The 18,444-nt window shown below is 49.2% G+C and overlaps 5 protein-coding genes across 9 annotated transcripts; 2 read left to right on the top strand and 3 right to left on the bottom strand.

Annotated features, from left to right (window-relative positions):
• The first annotated feature begins 38 nt into the window (after positions 1–38).
• On the top strand, positions 39–1,784 carry sigmar1 (sigma non-opioid intracellular receptor 1). The gene is made up of 4 exons (XM_067250760.1): positions 39–282; positions 493–693; positions 818–910; positions 1,049–1,784. Exons 1-4 carry the CDS (start codon positions 138–140, stop codon positions 1,276–1,278), a joined length of 669 nt encoding a protein of 222 aa, XP_067106861.1. The 5' UTR covers positions 39–137; the 3' UTR covers positions 1,279–1,784.
• A 212-nt stretch (positions 1,785–1,996) lies between these two features.
• On the top strand, positions 1,997–6,734 carry katnal2 (katanin p60 subunit A-like 2). Of its 2 annotated transcripts, none has more exons than XM_067250837.1 (16): positions 1,997–2,047; positions 2,548–2,618; positions 2,720–2,886; positions 3,013–3,049; positions 3,578–3,692; positions 3,876–3,974; positions 4,093–4,185; positions 4,438–4,515; positions 4,767–4,865; positions 5,223–5,286; positions 5,394–5,512; positions 5,600–5,688; positions 5,869–5,979; positions 6,078–6,240; positions 6,389–6,491; positions 6,595–6,734. In XM_067250837.1, exons 1-16 carry the CDS (start codon positions 1,997–1,999, stop codon positions 6,732–6,734), a joined length of 1,599 nt encoding a protein of 532 aa, XP_067106938.1. The 2 variants fall into 2 exon arrangements, with proteins under 2 accessions (XP_067106938.1, XP_067106939.1); XM_067250838.1 differs by having other exon boundaries at positions 3,596–3,692; positions 4,099–4,153; positions 4,409–4,515.
• Positions 6,735–6,948: 214 nt separating this feature from the next.
• hdhd2 (haloacid dehalogenase-like hydrolase domain containing 2) lies at positions 6,949–10,516 on the bottom strand. 4 transcript variants are annotated; one of them, XM_067250089.1, is made up of 7 exons: positions 10,495–10,516; positions 8,767–8,879; positions 8,380–8,588; positions 8,205–8,289; positions 7,750–7,966; positions 7,556–7,619; positions 6,949–7,473 (listed from the first exon to the last, which is right to left on the bottom strand). In XM_067250089.1, the coding sequence occupies exons 2-7, from the start codon at positions 8,865–8,867 to the stop codon at positions 7,370–7,372; spliced, it is 780 nt and encodes a 259-aa protein (XP_067106190.1). In that variant the 5' UTR covers positions 8,868–8,879; positions 10,495–10,516; the 3' UTR covers positions 6,949–7,369. The 4 variants fall into 4 exon arrangements, with proteins under 4 accessions (XP_067106190.1, XP_067106189.1, XP_067106188.1 ...); XM_067250088.1 differs by lacking the exon at positions 10,495–10,516 and adding an exon at positions 9,936–9,970; XM_067250087.1 differs by lacking the exon at positions 10,495–10,516 and adding an exon at positions 9,936–9,970 and having other exon boundaries at positions 8,380–8,591.
• A 667-nt stretch (positions 10,517–11,183) lies between these two features.
• ier3ip1 (immediate early response 3 interacting protein 1) lies at positions 11,184–12,378 on the bottom strand. Its single transcript, XM_067251040.1, has 3 exons — positions 12,268–12,378; positions 11,850–11,951; positions 11,184–11,748 (listed from the first exon to the last, which is right to left on the bottom strand). Exons 1-3 carry the CDS (start codon positions 12,356–12,358, stop codon positions 11,693–11,695), a joined length of 249 nt encoding a protein of 82 aa, XP_067107141.1. The 5' UTR covers positions 12,359–12,378; the 3' UTR covers positions 11,184–11,692.
• Positions 12,379–13,372: 994 nt separating this feature from the next.
• Positions 13,373–18,434, bottom strand: skor2 (SKI family transcriptional corepressor 2). Its single transcript, XM_067250930.1, has 7 exons — positions 16,599–18,434; positions 15,981–16,044; positions 15,624–15,701; positions 14,014–14,079; positions 13,791–13,889; positions 13,547–13,614; positions 13,373–13,432 (listed from the first exon to the last, which is right to left on the bottom strand). The coding sequence occupies exons 1-7, from the start codon at positions 18,432–18,434 to the stop codon at positions 13,373–13,375; spliced, it is 2,271 nt and encodes a 756-aa protein (XP_067107031.1).
• Between the last annotated feature and the right edge of the window lie 10 nt (positions 18,435–18,444).

Genomic DNA, 18,444 nt, shown 5'->3' on the forward strand with positions numbered 1-18,444 from the left:
GCTCCGTCGGACCAGGAAGGAATTGAGGTTATATGTATCACGCCTACTCCGTTTAGAGCGCGTGTTTACCTGTCGTCTCTCCTTGTCTTAATGTTAGCTTGTCAGTGCGTGGGGGCTGATCAAGATAACTACAAACAATGTCTTTGATCAATGTAATTTTGAAACTCATAGTGCTTACGGGAGTGTCGGTTTTGATAGTGTTATTCCTGCGGCACTGGATGGACACAAAACAGTACGTTTTCACTCAAGAAGATGTTGCCAAATTGGCCAAACAGTATGCAGGTAAGTAAAAAAAAGTGTATGTTTTCACGTTGATGTAGGCCTAAGCCCCAGTTGTGACAAGTCATAGCTATTCCTGTAAAACTGAAACAGACACTGGATAGCAAATCCTTATCATACTATCTAGCTAGCCATATACCGTAGTAAGCTAATTGAATGATAAGAAAGCATGTCTCCCCGCCTCCATCGGTTTCTCTGTTCCCCCTCCTCCAGGTCAGGACCACGACCAGGCTTTCTCCAAGGTGGTTGTGGAGCTGAGGAGGAAGTACCCGGGTCACATCCTGCCAGACGAGGACCTCCAGTGGGTGTTTGTGAACGCTGGGGGATGGATGGGCTCCATGTGTCTGCTGCACGCCTCCCTGACGGAGTACGTGCTGCTGTTTGGCACGGCGGTAGACACAGGAGGACACTCAGGTAGAGACAGTAAACACAAAATACTTTGGTACCGTCCCTGCCCGCCCATCATTCTCTTGGCCCCAGCCAAGAACCACATAACCAGATCAACCTGTTTGTGTGTGTGTGCCCTCCCCCTCCCCAGGGCGCTACTGGGCAGAGATCTCAGACACCATCATCTCCGGAACGTTCCGCCAGTGGAAGGAGGGATCTACCAAGAGTGAGATCTACTACCCTGGTAGGATCCACTGACCAGCTAGGAGACACTGCTCCCCTCCAGTCACACAAGACCTGCCCAACACTGTTGAAATGTGTGAATAGTTTTCTTCAGATAACAACACTGTCTTATTTACCGAGTGCGTCTCTCTCTCTCCAGGTGACACGATCGTCCACAGCGTTGGCGAGGCCACGTCGGTGCAGTGGAGCGCGGGCACCTGGATGGTGGAGTATGGCCGTGGCTTCATCCCCTCCACGCTGGGCTTTGCCCTGGCTGACACCCTCTTCAGCACCCAGGACTTTCTCACGCTTTTCTACACGGTGCGGGTGTACGCCAAGGGCCTCCTGCTGGAGGCTAGCACCCTGCTCTCTGAGACTGGGGTTCTCTGAGGGCGGGGAGGTTGGAGGGGGACAGGGGGGTACCACCTCTGGGACATGTTCCATGAGCCAGATCCATGCAGAGGATGTGTTGTGTTTTAATACTCCGTCACCCTCAGAACTGTGGAGGGATAAGTGAATGAGGTGGGAATCACCTGTCTGGAAGAAAACATGCTGAAATGTGTTATATGCAGTCAACCAACCTGCTCTCCTATCTGCTCCAGTCCATTGTTTAGTGAAAGGCCTGGATGTTGTTAGTTTTGGACACTTTAGGAGTGTCTGATAGGGTCGTGTTATCGTTTGTTTGTCCTGTCCATGTTGATGAACCATAGTCCCATGTCAAATGAAGGTGGTAAACACTAATTCACTTTATACTTGATTGTAAATTGATACAGAACTGAATAAAAAGACCGTACCAATAAATGTTTTGAGGTATGAAATGTGGCCGTTGTGTTATTTTAGGCGTCACTAATTGTTAATAATGTGTGTATTAAAGAATAAAGTATTTTTGTTTGTTTATGAAAGTGTACCTATTTAATTTATATAAAATGTGCACAACCTAAATGTAATTATTATGGTCTATAACCATAACAGACGAGATGTAATGGATCTTGTTAGTCAGAGTTGAGATTGGCAGCTTGGCGTGCTGCAGCCCTGCTAGTCTAGCACTATAAGTTACTTTAGCCGTGGATCTCGCAGCAGAGGCATACTGCAATCCTCACACAGGACGATGGAGCTCTCATATCAAGCGATCAAAACAGCAAATCAAGCCAGAGAGGCGGTGAGTGGAGCATTGCTTTTCGCTTGATGTTGTCAAACAAAGTGAACTCATTAACGTTTATAGTCAGTGCTAGCTAGATTAGCGACACTGTTTTTGTTGTGTCTAAATGTGTGTCGGCCGCAAACGACATATTGTAGAGCTTGCAATAATAATGCCAACTGGAAGTGGGGGGATAAACTATAGAGATACCTTATCTTTCAACAGCGGCGAACTTATAAAGCTTTATGAATGGCTTAGCTATTACAAAAAGTGCGAAGGGTAATGCCCTGCATGTAATGTCAGTTACGCATGTCGACTGCGATTAGCTAATTAGCAAGCTAGCTAGCTAGCTAACACTTTCTGTAGCTAACTAAATGCAGTGAGTGTGGAGTCAATGAGCGTCCACCGGTTACCTAGGCGATATGTCACACTCACAGCAGAGCCGAGGAATGTTTGGAACAGATACAGCGCCATCTAGTGGAGGGATTTCTTTAATTAATTAATTACTTCTCTCTCACTAGGATGAGCTGAGAACAGAGACCAGGCGAAGAAATATACTCATATTGATCTATCACCATCTCACAGAGCAGGGGTAAGATGGTCACGATCATTTATATATACTGGAGGTGTGTGTGTGTTTGTGTATAATAGAGAGAAAGAAATTGGTATGATCACTGTGTGTGTGTGTGTCAGGTACATGGATGCTGCCCGTACTCTGGATCAGGAGACTAGCGTGGGCCTGCGGAGGTTTGAGGTGTGTGACAATGTGGACCTGGAGACGGTTCTGATGGAGTATGAGAGCTACTACTACATCAAGTTCCAGAAGCACCCTAAGCTCACCAAGAAAGTCCTTGAGCCAGGTGGAGTCACACACACACACACACACACACACACACACACACACACACACACACACACACACACACACACACACAGGCATAGTGGTAAGCGCTGTGTTCTAACCCTGGCTGTTTCCCTCTGTGCAGTTGAAAGCCGGCAGCCCAGAAGCTGTGGTAAAAAGAGGTGAGTTATCACACTCCTGAACCACCTTCTGACTTCCATACCTCGACCCCATCACCCCCATCCTGCATCCCTCCACCCCACCACCCCCACCCTGCATCCCTCCACCCCACCACCCACATACTGCATCCCTCCACCCCACCACCCCCACCCTGCATCCCTCCACCCCACCACCCACATACTGCATCCCTCCACCCCACCACCCCCATACTGCATCCCTCCACCCCACCACCCCCATCCTGCATCCCTCCACCCCACCACCCACATACTGCATCCCTCCACCCCACCACTCCCATACTGCATCCCTCCACCCCACCACCCCCACCCTGCATCCCTCCACCCCACCACCCACATACTGCATCCCTCCACCCCACCACCCCCATACTGCATCCCTCCACCCCACCACCCCCATCCTGCATCCCTCCACCCCACCACCCACATACTGCATCCCTCCACCCCACCACCCCCATCCTGCATCCCTCCACCCCACCACCATTGACTCTTCTAAATATTTCTCTCTCCGTCTGTCAGAACCCCCTGTACTGTGGTTCCACCTCTCCCCAGGATAGGCTCCTCCCGAAGACCTCAGTCTGGGGTTAAGAAAGAGTCGAAGATGGTTGCCAAGGAGACCAGTAAACCCTCTAGCGTATGTTCTACTACTCTTCTAACAAATGAATATGTTGAATAACCAAACAACTAGGTGTTCTAGATCAGCGGTAGTTCTCCATGGTTCTAGTAGCTCCAGTAAACGGAACTATGTGATTAGAGTGTGACTCCTGGCGTGTGTGTGTGTATGTGTGTGTGTATTTGTATGTGTGTGTGTGTGTAGGGGAACGGTCACTACTCTCCTCCAGAGTCTTGCGACTTCGGCCTCAACGTCTCCTCCATCCCCCGCAATGGAGCAGGGGAGGGGCCTCTGCCACGGAAGGTGGCTGACACACACACACACACTCTCACACACACACTCACACACACACTCTCACACACACAGGTCCAGAGAGGCTAGGACAGTGGTAAAGTTTGCTGTGCTGTGTGCCCTGTCTCAGGCTCAGCTGATTGACTACAGAGGTCTGATCCAGGACGCCCTTAAAGGAGCAGCGGCCGACATGGCTCCCCTGTCCTGCCCCCCAGACCCCATGGTAACTACCCCGGTGTCCTTGGTGACCACCCCATCTCCAGGGTATCTGTCCCTGTCACCATGGCAAGTACCCCTGCCCCCCCCCCCCCCCCAAAGCCGTTCTATATTGTTCTCACTAACTCTCTTTCGATCTCTTTGTCATTCATTCTCCCCCCCCCCTCCCTCCCTCCCTCCCTCACCCCCTCCCTCCCTCCCTCACCCCCTCTCTCCCTCCCTCACCCCCTCCCTCCCTACCCCCTTCCCTCCGTCTCAGGAGCGTCTGCTGAAGCCCATCAGTGCGCTCAGTGGGATGAACAGTGAGATGAAGGAGCTGGCTGCCATCATCAGTAGGGTGAGACAGGAGGAAGCTGCTGACCATCCCCATGTGACTGGACCACAGAGCACACCCCGTGCTGCTCCATAGCTGCAGTTCTACCACTAGAGGGCAGCAGAGAACCTCTGTAGTCCGATCAATGTCCTCTATGGTGTCTTCAAGCTGTATGAGTGTGTGTGTGTGTGTGTGTGTGTGTTTGTGTGTGAATGTCTGCCTTCCTGCCTGCCTACTGTGCTAATAAGTCTCCATCTCTCTCCGCCCTCCTGAAGGACATCTATTTAAACAACCCCAACGTGCACTGGGATGACATCATCGGCTTGCAGGCCGCCAAGCGATTAGTCAAAGAGGCTGTCGTCTACCCTATTAAGGTAGCGCCCCTCCGCCTGCTCTGGTATTTCACCTACCGCCCTGGACCCAGGCCCAGGCCAGGGACATTTCTTAACCTGACACTTAATCCATACTTGAATACCAGCCAATCACCAACTAATACACACCCTCCATCACAGTGATGACGACAAATATGGGGCCGCATCTTGACACACACACACACACACACACACAGATGCATGGAGGAACACCACACTCTAGAACATGGATCATCGCTATTTGAGGATTTCTAGGATGTGACTGTTTAATACTCTCCTCTCCTCCTTGTCCTTCCTCCTCTCCTCCTTGTCCTTCCTCCTCTCCTCTCCTCCTTGTCCTTCCTCCTCTCCTCTCCTCAGTATCCTCAGTTGTTTACGGGGATCCTGTCTCCATGGAAAGGTCTGCTGCTTTTCGGTCCACCAGGTGAGACACCCCCCCCCCCTTCCTTCTCCACCCTCTTCCTCCTCTTCACCTCCTTTCCTTCTTCTGTTCTTCACCGCTCCTCTCTCCCTCTCCCTCCTCCTCTTTAGGTACAGGGAAAACTCTGCTGGCCAAGGCTGTAGCTACCGAGTGTAACACCACCTTCTTCAACATCTCCGCCTCCAGCATCGTCAGCAAGTGGAGAGGAGACTCCGAGAAGCTGGTCAGGGTGAGGGTCTCGTCCCACTGCACGGTGCCCACGTTTAGGATATACACACACACACACACACACAAACACTGTTGTGTGCTCATGCAGGTGCTGTTTGAGCTGGCTCGGTACCACGCCCCCTCCACCATCTTCCTTGATGAGCTGGAGTCAGTTATGGGCCAGAGGACTGGACAGGGGTGAGACAGGGAGGTGATATGGGGGGATGCAGAGTGGAGGCTGGGGGAGATTGGAGGGGTTTAGAACATGGACCAAACTTTGTTCTTCCCTACTCTTCCCCCCCTTCCCTATTTCCTCTCCCCTCCTCCCTACTGTCTCCCCCCTCTTTGTGTCATGTTACCTTGTGTCCTGTCTCCTAGAGGAGAGCATGAGGGCAGTAGGAGGATGAAAACAGAGCTGCTGGTCCAGATGGATGGTCTGGCTCGTTCTGATGACCTGGTGTTTGTTCTGGCCGCATCCAACCTGCCCTGGTGAGAACCCAGGCCTCTCTACCTCCTTCCTCCCTCATTCTCTCTCTCACTCCTCCACTTCTCTTTCCGCTGTCCTTCTCCCTCCCTCCCTCTCTCAGGGAGCTAGATCATGCCATGCTGCGACGGTTAGAGAAGAGGATTCTGGTTGGTCTTCCCTCCTGTCCAGCCCGTCAGGCCATGATCTCTCATTGGTTGCCGCCAGTCAGCTGCACAGGAGGGGTGGAGCTACGCACGGATCTGACCTATGAGACGCTGGCACAGGTATGAGTGAGCGTTTGTTTCTACATCCCAGACGAGGATCTCAGATGTAATGATCCATCCCTGGAAGTAAGGACATATGTGTTTCCTTTCTAGTTGAGCAGTGGTATTTCCTGTCTGTGTTTAAGGATACTTCCTGTTTACGTTCCAGGAGACAGAGGGCTACTCAGGTTCAGACATTCGGCTGGTGTGTAAAGAGGCTGCTATGAGGCCGGTACGCAAGATCTTTGATGCTCTGGAGTCCCACCAGGAGGGTAAGACCAACAGACAGGCAGGGAGACAGACAGGCAGGGAGACAGACAGGCAGGGAGACAGACAAGCAGATGGGCCTTATCTGACTGTTCTCTGTTCTCTCAGGGAAGTCAGACATGCCTGTGATCGAGTTGGAAACCGTGACAACGGAAGACTTCCTGGAGGTTATCACTCACTCTAAGCCCTCAGCCCGCAGCCTGACTGACAGGTACAGCGCCTGGGAGACGGAGTACGAGTCTGTCTGAAAACAAACGCGTACAGAAAACACACGTGTACAGAACACACACACACGTGTACAGAACACACACACACGTGTACAGGACACACATGCATCCCAACCTGGTTCCTCTGGGAGTTCTCCCTTGTATATACTCATAATCTGTGTATATATATTTATAATTATACTGAAGGTGTTCGCAGTTCCATTGCTCTGCTCAACCAAACACAATGAGCAACACTCAGTTTTGTCGTTTTATTAAAACCCAAAAATAAAATGTTCATGGTTCAACATTCTAGTTTGACACATTATGCATTCCTCATGACAAACACACAAACAGAACAAGCTGGCAGCTAGTCATCAGGCTGGCTGCCCTGGGAGGAAGGTTATATGAGATGGAGCACTGTTCCGCTGGCCGGAGGAGGGGTGTCCTGGAAGTGGAGGTTAGCTGACTGGAGAAGGAGTGTTCTGGAGGTGGAACTGACCTGGTTCTGGGGAGGGCTGTTCTGGAGTTGAAGGTGAGCTGGCTGGAGGAGGGGTATTCTAGAGGTGAGCTTGTTCGAAGCAGGACGGATGAACAGCACTTGAAAGGGAGGGTAAGTTAGAGGCTTAGCTAGACCAGGTCAGCTGGTTAGTTATACCAGATGATAGGGAGCTGGCCATCTAGACCAGGTGATGAAGGATGTGGTCTACAGCCTGGACAAAGTCATCACAGGTCAGATATGGAGGAGGGGAAATCTTCTTCTCATCACCCTCCCTGTATTTACCTGCAGGAGACACAGCTCATAGTCACACATTTGTGCATGTCACAGGACATGGCACAAACACACAGAATATAGAGTCTCTCACCAGTTTTAACTAGGATTCCCTTCATGCCTGCCTTCTGGGCACCGCCAACATCGTCCCGTGCGTCCTATAGAGGCACAAACAAGAAGTGACCAACCTCTATAGGGTCGGGCACAGTGTTACTCCCAGGAAGGGAGGGAGGAGTGCACATTTTTAGTGTCTTCAAACGTGGCCCCTGGCGTGAGCAGACCACTCACGTCTCCTATCATGATGGCGTCCTCAGGGCTGCAGCCCAGCTCTCGGAGAGCCTCCAGGAAGAAGCTCTGCTCAGGTTTGCCCACCACCTCCGCCTGCCGCTCTGTGGCATACTCTAGTCCCGCCACAAACGGACCGGGCCCCAGCGCCAGCCCGTCCTGCCGGCGGTAGTACCGGGCCTTGTGAATGGCTATGAGGGAGGCACCCTCCAGAACCAACCTGAGGGAGGGAGGGAGGGAGGGAGGGAGGGAGGGAGGGAGGGAGGGAGGGAGGGAGGGAGGGAGGGAGGGAGGGAGGGAGGGAGGGAGGGAGGGAGGGAGGGAGGGAGGGAGGGAGGGAGGGAGGGAGGGAGGGAGGGAGGGAGGGAGGGGGATAGATGAAGAGGGAGGGAGGAAAAAGGAAAAAGAAAACATTGTGATAGTCAACCATGTGAGGTCAGCTACATTGTTAGAGTTACCTGAAGGCCTTGTTCAGTGTCTGGTAGTTGAAGTGTTCGGGTGCTAGTCCTATCACCACAGCGTTGGGCTCGGACGTGTCCAGACCTGCAATATACACCTTGTCTGTTATACATTGTATCCTAGCACGCACACTAAGACACACTGCTGCCCTCCTCTCCCAGTCCTATCCCTCGCCTGAGAAGTCCTCCAGAGCGCTGTCCTCCACTAGCAGCAGGGGGCGCTCTCTCCTCTGCTCCAGCAGGCGACATGCCGCGCTCAGCGAGGTGAAGATCTCCCGCTCCTCCAGGTCAAAGTTCAGCCGTTGCAGCCGCTCCAAAAGGCTCCGCCTACACTCCTTGGTGGTGTTGGTCACAAACTTCACGGCCACTGAGGACTGACGTAACCTGCTGAGCCGAAGAGGAGGACGACAGCTTCAGCCTGTTAGAGGAAGTAAGGGCTAGGATATTTAGTAGGGAGGATAGAGGCTAAGTTATAGGGCCTGGGGTATAGCCCATTGTGAGGGTAAAAGAAAAAAGGAGTATGGAGTTAGAGGTAGTATGGGTCAGAAGAGGACCAGGTCACCTGCGGAGGGCTTCCTGGGCCCCGGGAACAGCACAGTCCTCTACATGGAGTGTTCCGCTTAGGTCAATTAGCACCGCCTTTAACGCCCGTCTGCTCGCCATGGCAGCACTTTCCTACAGTCACAATTAGAATATAAAACCCCAGACATTGCACATAGACTACCTCCACACCAGCCACACACTGTAGCAAGGACTAGGCACTGATCGCTCCGATAATGGCAGCTATTCATTGCTCTGAGAGCAGTTTCAGGCCTGCAGACAGTACACAGTAAATACTACTTTATTTTGATAATCATAATTCACTTTCTTTATCATAATTCACATGAGATGAAATAGGGGGATTATTTCTGGTGAGCGGTATCTCTGGTACGATGCCCTGCGTGACGCTACAATACCCGGAGCTCTTTTACTTATGAATGCTAGATTCTGTCATGTAGTTATAAATCTGGCACAATTAATACTGAGCTCAGCACTGTGAACCCTTATTCAACCGACTGAACACTAAATCTGGTTCATGATCTGTACGTGACATTATTGGAAAGATTTTAGTTAAAGTTTTGCCAACTGGGAGTGTTATGTGGCATAGATGTATCAGCATAGCATGTATCAGTCTGGATTGATCGGAGCTCGGATCAGACTATATGACCGAAGCGGCCAGGACATAAAAAGGAAAAATACTTAACACATCGCTATAAACACATTGAACTAGAAAATCGGCCTGTCTTTTGAAAGTCACAGCTTGTAGCTAGCCAGCTAGCTAACGCTAGCTTTAAGTATAACGTTAGCTTGTAGCAGAACCCGACAGAACATGTGAAGTTAGTTTGTAGTCGTACTGTAGGCTTGATGAACCAACGTTAACCAGACTTAATAGTAATACTATTATTATTATTATTACTATACAGATAAGACGATACCATATCTAGAACTGAGGGTCTGAAGTGCCTAGGCTACAAGTAACACCTAACCCCGAATTAAGGTAGGAAGAGCCAGTACGAGTGCTAGAAACATTTCCAAATCAATTACAGCAGTGTCAGGCAGTGCTAGAAAGCTAGCTAACTGATAAATAACAGACAATAGCTATATTCCGACGAATGTATGCAGTATTGAAGAAGTGCCAGGAACATTTTATTGCTATATAACGGAGTAAAACTATTTGAATGACCTAGCTACCTCTTCTGGGCGTGGTGTTTGTTGTGTTTAGGGTCTTCTGAGAAAGCTGTCTGTAGATATGCCTATTAGTTCTTATTGTCTAATGTGAATTGTGAAATTGCTTTGAATGGTAAATGAAACAATGGTTACGTACTCGCGAAAATATGTACTAGTCACTTAGTGAGAGTGACACACGCACACAAATTCATACGCACCCACGCACACTCCCCATGATTCGTCCAATATATTAATCATTTAAGACGATTTACAGAATAATCATTCATTAAAAGAAAAACATATGTAGCCTATCTCAATAACAACTCACAGATGGATCATATTTGCATGTATTTTTGCATTAATCGATTTAATATAGCAGAAAGTATTATCAAAGCTAAAAAACCTCTTTCGCACGTTGCCAATCCACACCCAAAGCCTCTTTCAGTCACTAATTCTACATCAAAATAACAGTAGGCTATTGCTAAATATTATTCTCTGATGTTTTGTTGTTATACAAATGTTACACTCATACATTCCTAACCCCTAGCCAACAATATTCAATTAAACCGTTTGCACTTGTTACCAAACTATTGTCCACTGTAAGCCCCTGCTCCCGTCGTGTGAAGCGCCCCTTGTACTGATCAGGGAAGGCCTTCCATCTCTCTCCTCGTGTGAAGTCTCCCTAATGCCCCATCATCACTTAAAATCACACTATCTTGAGCTAAGATTAAGTCACGCTAATCTAAGATAAAACGGCTTTATACCATTAATCCCACCGATAAACATATGGTATTAATTCTGTCAAAAAAATATCCCTTACTTCGTGTATTTAGGTCCAAACTACCGTTAATAAAAACGTTTTCCCAGGACCACTGGCAAACACAGCCTCTAATACGGGCACCAATGGAGATTATGAGAAGGGGTTGTTTGTCTGTGCCACGGATCCCCTGGTTGAAATAAATACAGACAGGTTTGTTTCAGACAAACATTGTATATGATGTGGATCATGAAAGAATTAAAGCGCTTGTCCTTTCAGCTCACATACGTGTTTAGCCTAGTGCGTAGGCCTACAAACAATATAAAAGTTTAAAAACATTTATAGTGGCCAACGCATGCTTAATACACACTTCACTTTTCCAAACCCTGTTATGTACTGTAGATTGTCAGAACATTTAAGTAGGTTATACGTTCTTGTTTATAGATTCTTGTCCAGATTATGAACTGTTTCAGACAAACATTAGATGTGGCAAGGACCGTGAATTAAAGCATTGGTCTTTTCAACACATAGGCTACGTGTTTATTGCATACAAACAAGTATAACACATTAAAAAACATTTAGTTGCAAATGCTTATACTTACTAATACACATTTCACTTTCCCAAAACCTGATGTCATGTTGCCCTACTCCAGGAGAAGTATCAGAATATTCAGACCAGTCGAACAGAGCTACTTGTCCCATTCATTTACACTATAATATGTAGAGTTAAATATCCTACAAATAAAAAACGCTTAAAAATGTGTGTACAGTTTGTCATGGTGCTTTAGTCTTTCACATGGTATGAGTAGCCTAATCCTTATGTTGCATTGGCATCGTTAATCGTGATCAGTAGGCTACTGATCGTGATGCTCCTATCTCGGAGGTGTGTAAACACCGGTGTGTCCGGCTAATATCACTGTTTTTTCTCCAGTCTCGGTTAGTTCTGTCAGATAACTGGACCAGTTATGTCAGAGTGGCTTGGATTTTGGCTCTTGGAAGGTGTCCGAGTCCATGGCTGGAAGGATCAGCCGAACAGCAGCAGAAGAACGATGCAGACTGAATTCACTAAAATCAGCGGCACTGAAATCAGACACAGAAAATTTAGAATAACCAGTCTGCTTTGTTGTGCTGATGATATTGCCGTAAGAAGTGAAGACCTTACGTTGAAGAATTTATCATACCTCTCATAACAGTTTTGACAGAACGAATCAGGATCAGAAGTTGAGCGTTTATCGATGGGTCATCGCCAAACCCTCCGGTGCCATGTTGCGCACTCCACCCAACTGATGACAGAGAAGGCTCAGTTAGGTCTAACAACAAGACTGGCTATGTCTAGGTCTAGGACGTTAAACCTGGCTAACTTACATGCAAACGCAGGGTTTCCGAGTTTTTAATTCAATGCATTTTAAGGAAATCTGCAGGAGAACTGTACAAAGCCCATATATAATTTCCTTACAGCCCAGAGGCTCTATATCCAGCTACAAATCTCTAGTTAGCGGCAAACAGGGATGCATTCTGTCAGCTTTACAAGCTATCTATCTACGGTTTTGATGGCAAATGCAAACAAAACACACTTATCACGTTTACAAACTCGCTTACTTTTGCTAAGGAACCTTTCTTCATGTAACACTGCAACAGCATTGACACAGAGAATAGCCGTTTGAATGAGAGCATAGAATGTAAACGCCATGCTGGCAACTTTGTTTCTCCTCCTTCAGAAGCTCTGACAACTCGAGCATCTGGTGACGACAATTTTGTGCGCCCCGAGATGTATTGCATTTTTTATATTTAATTTTTTCAGAGCATAGATGACACAATTTTGGGGCCTGTTTCAGGTCCATTATTCCCTGACTGCATTTTATGATATGTAATGAAGCACATGCGTTCAAATATTATATAGACTTTTTATTTATCCACATAAATAGTAGAGAAACTACAAGAACATATTTCAATACATTTGCATTAACCTTTTTGTAATAATAGCATTATTGATTTTGTGTTTCATGTTAATTTCTCCATTTACATCCTCGAAACAGGGAGACATTAGAGCTTGAGCTTCAACGCTCTGAAACATAAATTCAACGCATCGTTTTCTTATATACATTCGGTACATTTTTTGAGACTAGAACCAGGAGGCTAGTTCAGTCAGACTGAGACAAACACACACACACACACACACACAGACACACACAAGAGGGAGGGAGGGATGGTGGCATCACTGTACAGAAACATCATTATCATCATTATCATGTAGGAGAGACATCAGACGGCCAAGGTGTGTGTCTGTGTTGGTCCAGGGCGGGGGGACGGGGGTGGAGGGGGTCTAGGACAGTTCATGTTTAGACACACAGCCGTCTAGTCTTTAACACTGTCTCGTTTTTGGTCCAGAAGGAGCTGAGGAGAGCAGGGGTGTAGGCAGGTCCATACGTCACTGGCTCCGTCGGTCTCTCTCTGGGGAGACGAGGTCACGTTTGTTGTAGAAGTACAAAAAAGTGTCAGATCTTTGAAGCAAAACTGTGTCAGATGGTTCGAGCAGTGCTGTGCGTTCTGTCTTTTTCTTCCAGGCTGCACAGGTTCACAGAAACTCAGTGAGGAGACCTGGGGGGGGAACACAAACCCATCAGAGTCCTGGTCCACCTCTATCCTGCATATATATCACTACATAAACACTGCCACACAATATATTACACTGTATACTCACCACTTAGCTTTTGTTGAGATGTGTCCCTATTTTTTCTTTTCGTATCATGTTCGCATAGGGAATCTGAGAATGAGGCAAAACAGAAACATAAGTTGCTTTCATATACTGTGTGTGTGTGTGTGTTTGTATTAGTGTGTGTGTGTGAGGTAATCTAGAGGATGTCTGCAGGGATCTTACCATTTGTAGTTGCTGCACCATCTCCTCTCTGTAGGCCAGCTCTCTCTTCATCTGGTCCTGGAAGTTATCTGGAAAAGAACCGAATCGAAACTTGTTTCAAAATGATCATTGATTATAATGAAACTCAAGAATTCCAAAGGAACAAACAGAGGAGTCTATGATAAATGAGGAAAAAGTAGTAGAGAATAAGGAATGGTGAGGAGGAAGTGAGAGGAGGAGGAAGTGGAGAAGAGAGAAGACTTACGGAACACAGGGAAGGGTGAGTTGCCTTTCAGAGCATGGAATTCCTGTTCTAGTCGTCTCCGCAGGTCTATCTGCTCCAGCAGAACCTTCTGCAGCTCCTCTGAGGAACAGATAAGACGACACTAGAACATTAGTAACAGTAGATCCACAAGAACACACATCAAGACCCAATATCGTTAGAACACAAGAACTTTAATTTAATGATAATAATTGACTGTTTGCACCTTTCTCCATGTTCTCGACATCCTTCTTCAGTGACACAGGGGATGGTGTTTCTTGCGTTTGGTCACCTAACATAAAATACACAAGGCGTTTTGATTGCGATAAAGTTGTACTGTAATAAGCTTTACTAAATGATTGTTACAATCATCTAGGTGAAGCTCAAAACCATTTTTAAAAGCACAGCTTGTTAAACCGTGAGCCACAGGGGACGAGTACTCCCCTCGTCCTCTAGATGTCAGTCTCAGTACATGTTTTCTGACACAAAACCATGGCCAACAAATTGTGGGCCGTACAGAGGATTTAGTAGCCAACATTCATACCAAACAGTATTCTCATCATCATACAGATTTGTATGAGTGCTGCCTGAAGTCTATAGGCTGCCGTTAGGCCTGATTGTGCGTCCGTGCCCTGGGCCTTCTAAACCACACTAATCATATTCCCTCCAACACCCCACTGCCTCCCTAATATCCACAGTTTTCTCATCACACCGAGCCTTCTCCCATGAATTTACAAACCTGGGAATGTACGTGTCTGTGTGTGAGCCTGTGTGTGTTTGTAAACACGTGTCTGTGTGTGTGCAAAGTATGAGCTGTGACAATGAGGCAAATCGAATGCCTTAAATGAAGCGATCTGGTCCATTTTGTGTGTGTATAATCTTCATTCTCTTTCGCCTCTCTCTCTCCCACCTCTCTCTCTCCCGTCCTCCCTCCTTAAGCCTCCCAGTGCTGGTCTCATTCAGCCCGCTGCTCTACTCTCTCTGTCTCATTTGACAAGCACATTTGCAGACAGTGCCTGAGGATAACAACCTCGTTTGACAGTCAATTAACCGTGAATAGTCAAAGCCAAGGCAGTTTGCATTACATAAATGGAAAATTAGATTATTTTTCTCCCAAGAAACAGAAGTCTCTTTAAGGCGGCGCCTCGGCCGCTGTGGAATCAGAGCTCCTAATCACGTCCGCTTGCAGCCCTGGGAGACATGGCGCAATCAGGCAAAGGTGGTTTCATTTAATTTGTTTCGTGTAATTTTTTGAAATACATTATACATTATGTGAGGAGATCATTATGGGATAGATAATATAAATGTTGGCATAGATGTCATAAAACACTGTGAATGTCTCCCTGACAGATAGAAAAGCTCTGATCTCAGGGATGGAGGGCTTGGCAGAGAAAAAGGCAATTATATCCCTGCGATAATGTGAGGATGGAGGCTGCCACCTCGTCTCCGTGGAGACGATAGTCTGTTGAACTGTGATGGCTCCCACTAGAATACTTCCTGAACATTATGAGGCGTTGCTCCATTTTTGAGGTAGCCTGTGTTATCTCGTGTTTCATCTGTTTGTGCAGTTATATTAATCCCTAAACTGCCGGTCTGGGACAGCTGACTACCAGCCCCTCCAGAGGAAGATGTTAGGCTCAGTGAAGTGGCTTTTTAACTCCAACTTTGTTTATGTGTGTGTGTGTGGACAGGCATAAGTTTAGGGACAGACAGTAGGGACATGTCTGTACCAAAGTCAAGACACTGTCGAAACATCTCCCCCCAAAATATTAATATTGGTTGAAAAAAGGTTCCAACCAAACCTACACCCTTGTATGTATGTGTGTGTGTGTTTACCTGGAGTCTCCCTCCAGTACTCCGGTCCTGAGGCCTCACTCTCTGACAGGAAGAAGTTGCTCTGTTCTTTGTTGTCATCTAGAAGACAGACAGACGGAGGGAGGAGAGGGACAAACAGAGCAGGCACCATTACTCCACCTCATCTGGAATCGTAAAGGGGGGTAACTGTGGAACTACAGAGAACATTGCCTCTCTGAGAGGAGCATCGGCGAGGAGAAGCAATGGGACGTCAAGCCAACATTACCCCCAGATGACCAACACACACACTCTCTAGTAAGAAACATGCACTTACGTGTAGGAAAAACACATTCACTAGTAGAAAAGAAACACTAGAAGGAAACACTGTAGGAAACTCACCGGCGTGGCTGACGTTGTCTTTGGTGGCGTAGGCAGGCAGTCCTTCCTCTCTGTTTTTGTGTAGCTGAGAGAGGAGCAGAGGACCAAAAGAGGGTTGGTTCTTCTACGTACAGCACAGCTCAACATTGAAAAGGATGTGAAAAATAGAGTTGTCTAGGGGTCTGGAGCAGGATAATACTAGCGTTTGTGTGTGTACACAGTTACTAATGGTCCTGAACTTTTTTGCTAGCTCCTCATTAACCCAGGGTACAACCCCTCGGCCCCTTTATTTCTCTTTCCCTTTATCTTTCTCTCGCTCTCTATCTTTCTATGGCTCTCTATCTGCATCTCTCTATTTGCATCTCTCTCCATCTCTTTCCCCCTGGCAGCCAGGGCTAATGTGGACTCGACAGGTTAAAGATTAAGCAGGCTAACAGGCAGGCATGACAAAGAGAGAACAAATAGAATGTCGCTATTAAACAATACATGACTGGGGCCATTAGCAGGGTTCACAACACTGTGAATATCTCATTTCTACAGGGAGCTGCTGCTATCAATCTGGTTATGCAGATCAGATCAGGCCTGCCAGCGCAGCCATTTAAATAATAATTAGCTAAAGTGCCTTGAGGGAATATTTACGTTTTTGTAGGTGGCCTCCTCCAGTGGAGGGTGTGGAGGGCTGGAGCTGGGACTGGGGATGGCCAGGCTGGCGGGGGGAGAGGCCGGCAGGCTGGGGGGGTCCTGGCTGGGGGCTGAGGGGGTGCCGGGGTAGTCTCCACTGTCCCTCCCTCTCTCCTCCCCCCCCTTGCCCAATCCTCTCAGGTGTAGACTGCTGCTGAAGCTGTCCTCCTCATCCTGCTTGGTCTCCACGTCCACCTCCCCCTCCTCCTCGCTCTCCGGCCCATCTCCCTCCCCCTCCCCCCCACTCTCGCTGCCGTAGCTGCAGCTGGTGGTGGGAGACAGGTGGCGGTCCGATCCAAACTCTTCCGTCACGTTGCCGTGGAGCTTGGCGATGCTCTCCGCGTCCTTGACGACAGGCCGGAAGGCGGAGTGGTAGCTGCTTTTCCTAGCCTGGAGGGAGGGGGCGTGGTCGAGCAGCTTCAGCCAGCCCTCTGAGGTCACAGGTCGAAGGTCAGGGGTCACAGCCGGACACTCCGGTTCAAACAGGCCTGACCTGGGGTTGGTACCCATGCCCGCGCCCACCCCTGCCCCGGCCTCAGTGGGCTCCGACAGGTCCAGGAAGGCTTGCCTGAGGGAAGGGCTCTCTGCCAGGGAAGAGAGGGCGCTGGGCTGGTGCTGCAGGTAGGTGGGCACTGGGATGCCCCCTGTGGCCCTGGGGGGCCAGAACATGCAGAAGGGGGGGTAGAAGGTGTCCTTACGCCCCGGCCACAGCAGCCCAGACAGACCGGCGGGTTTCTGGCTATTAGGAGCCTCGCTGTCATCCTTCTTCTGGGGGCAGAGGCCGAAGGTGGGGAAGGAGTAAGGGTTGGGGAACAGAGAGGTGGGGGGGAACTTGTGCAGCATGCCAAAGCTCTTACTGGGCACGGGGATGAGGGGGTAGCTGCGTGGGGCCTTCCTGGGAGAGAGGCTGTTCACATCCAGGTCCTCGTCCTCCTCAAAGCGGCCCCTCTTCTGGCTCCCCAGCTCTGGGGATGACATCATGTGGGGCAGGACGGAGCCCATGCCCTTCATCTGTCCCATGGGGGGGCAGTGGGAGGAGGGCAGGGCACGCTTTCGGCTGCCCCCATTAAACATGGCCTTCACGTCCTCCCACGCGAACGCCAGGTCGTCGGGCGGGGTCTTGTCGGACAGTTTGAGATGGCGGCGCCAAGAGTTGAAGTTGGCGGCGTCGGGCTGCGTGTACTTGGCCTCGGGCGTGCGGTGGGAGTGGAAGATAAACTTGTTGGGCGAGAAGTACATGTTACAGTACGAGCACTTGATGCACTTGGCCCGCGAGCTGTTGTAGCGCGCCGGGATGAAGTTACCGCGGCAACCCCAAGCGCACTCGTGAGACACGTCGAAGGCAAAGTTATCGGGAAGCTTGGGGGGCGAGTTCTCCCCCAGGAAGGACTTGCACAGGCGCTCGGCCTCGCGCTTGGTGATCATGCCGCACCGTCGCGAGGAGATTGGCATGGCGCCCGCACGCCGCAGGATCTCCAGCTGGACCGGGGTGCACTGCACGCACGTGATGCCCAGTGCCACGCGCCGGTTGTGGATTTCGTTGTAGCTGTAGTTCTTCAGCAGTGTGTTGGAGATCTGAGCCAGGCACAGGCGCTCCTGGTGGTCTATTACCAGGGAGACGATGGGCACCCCATACAGCACCACCTGACCCACCTGGTTGGGCTTCAGGGAGGAGGAGGAAGGGGAGGGGGCCCCGTGTGGAGGTCTAGGGGGGGTCAGGGGCTCTGGCTGGAAGGAGCTGGGTGGGGTCGTCATGGTGATGTTGTTGGGTCTGGGTAGGAGGGGTGTGTCCATGCCAGTGGGG

Source organism: Osmerus mordax, chromosome 14 (assembly GCF_038355195.1).
Source record: "Osmerus mordax isolate fOsmMor3 chromosome 14, fOsmMor3.pri, whole genome shotgun sequence".
Lineage (NCBI taxonomy): Eukaryota > Metazoa > Chordata > Actinopteri > Osmeriformes > Osmeridae > Osmerus > Osmerus mordax.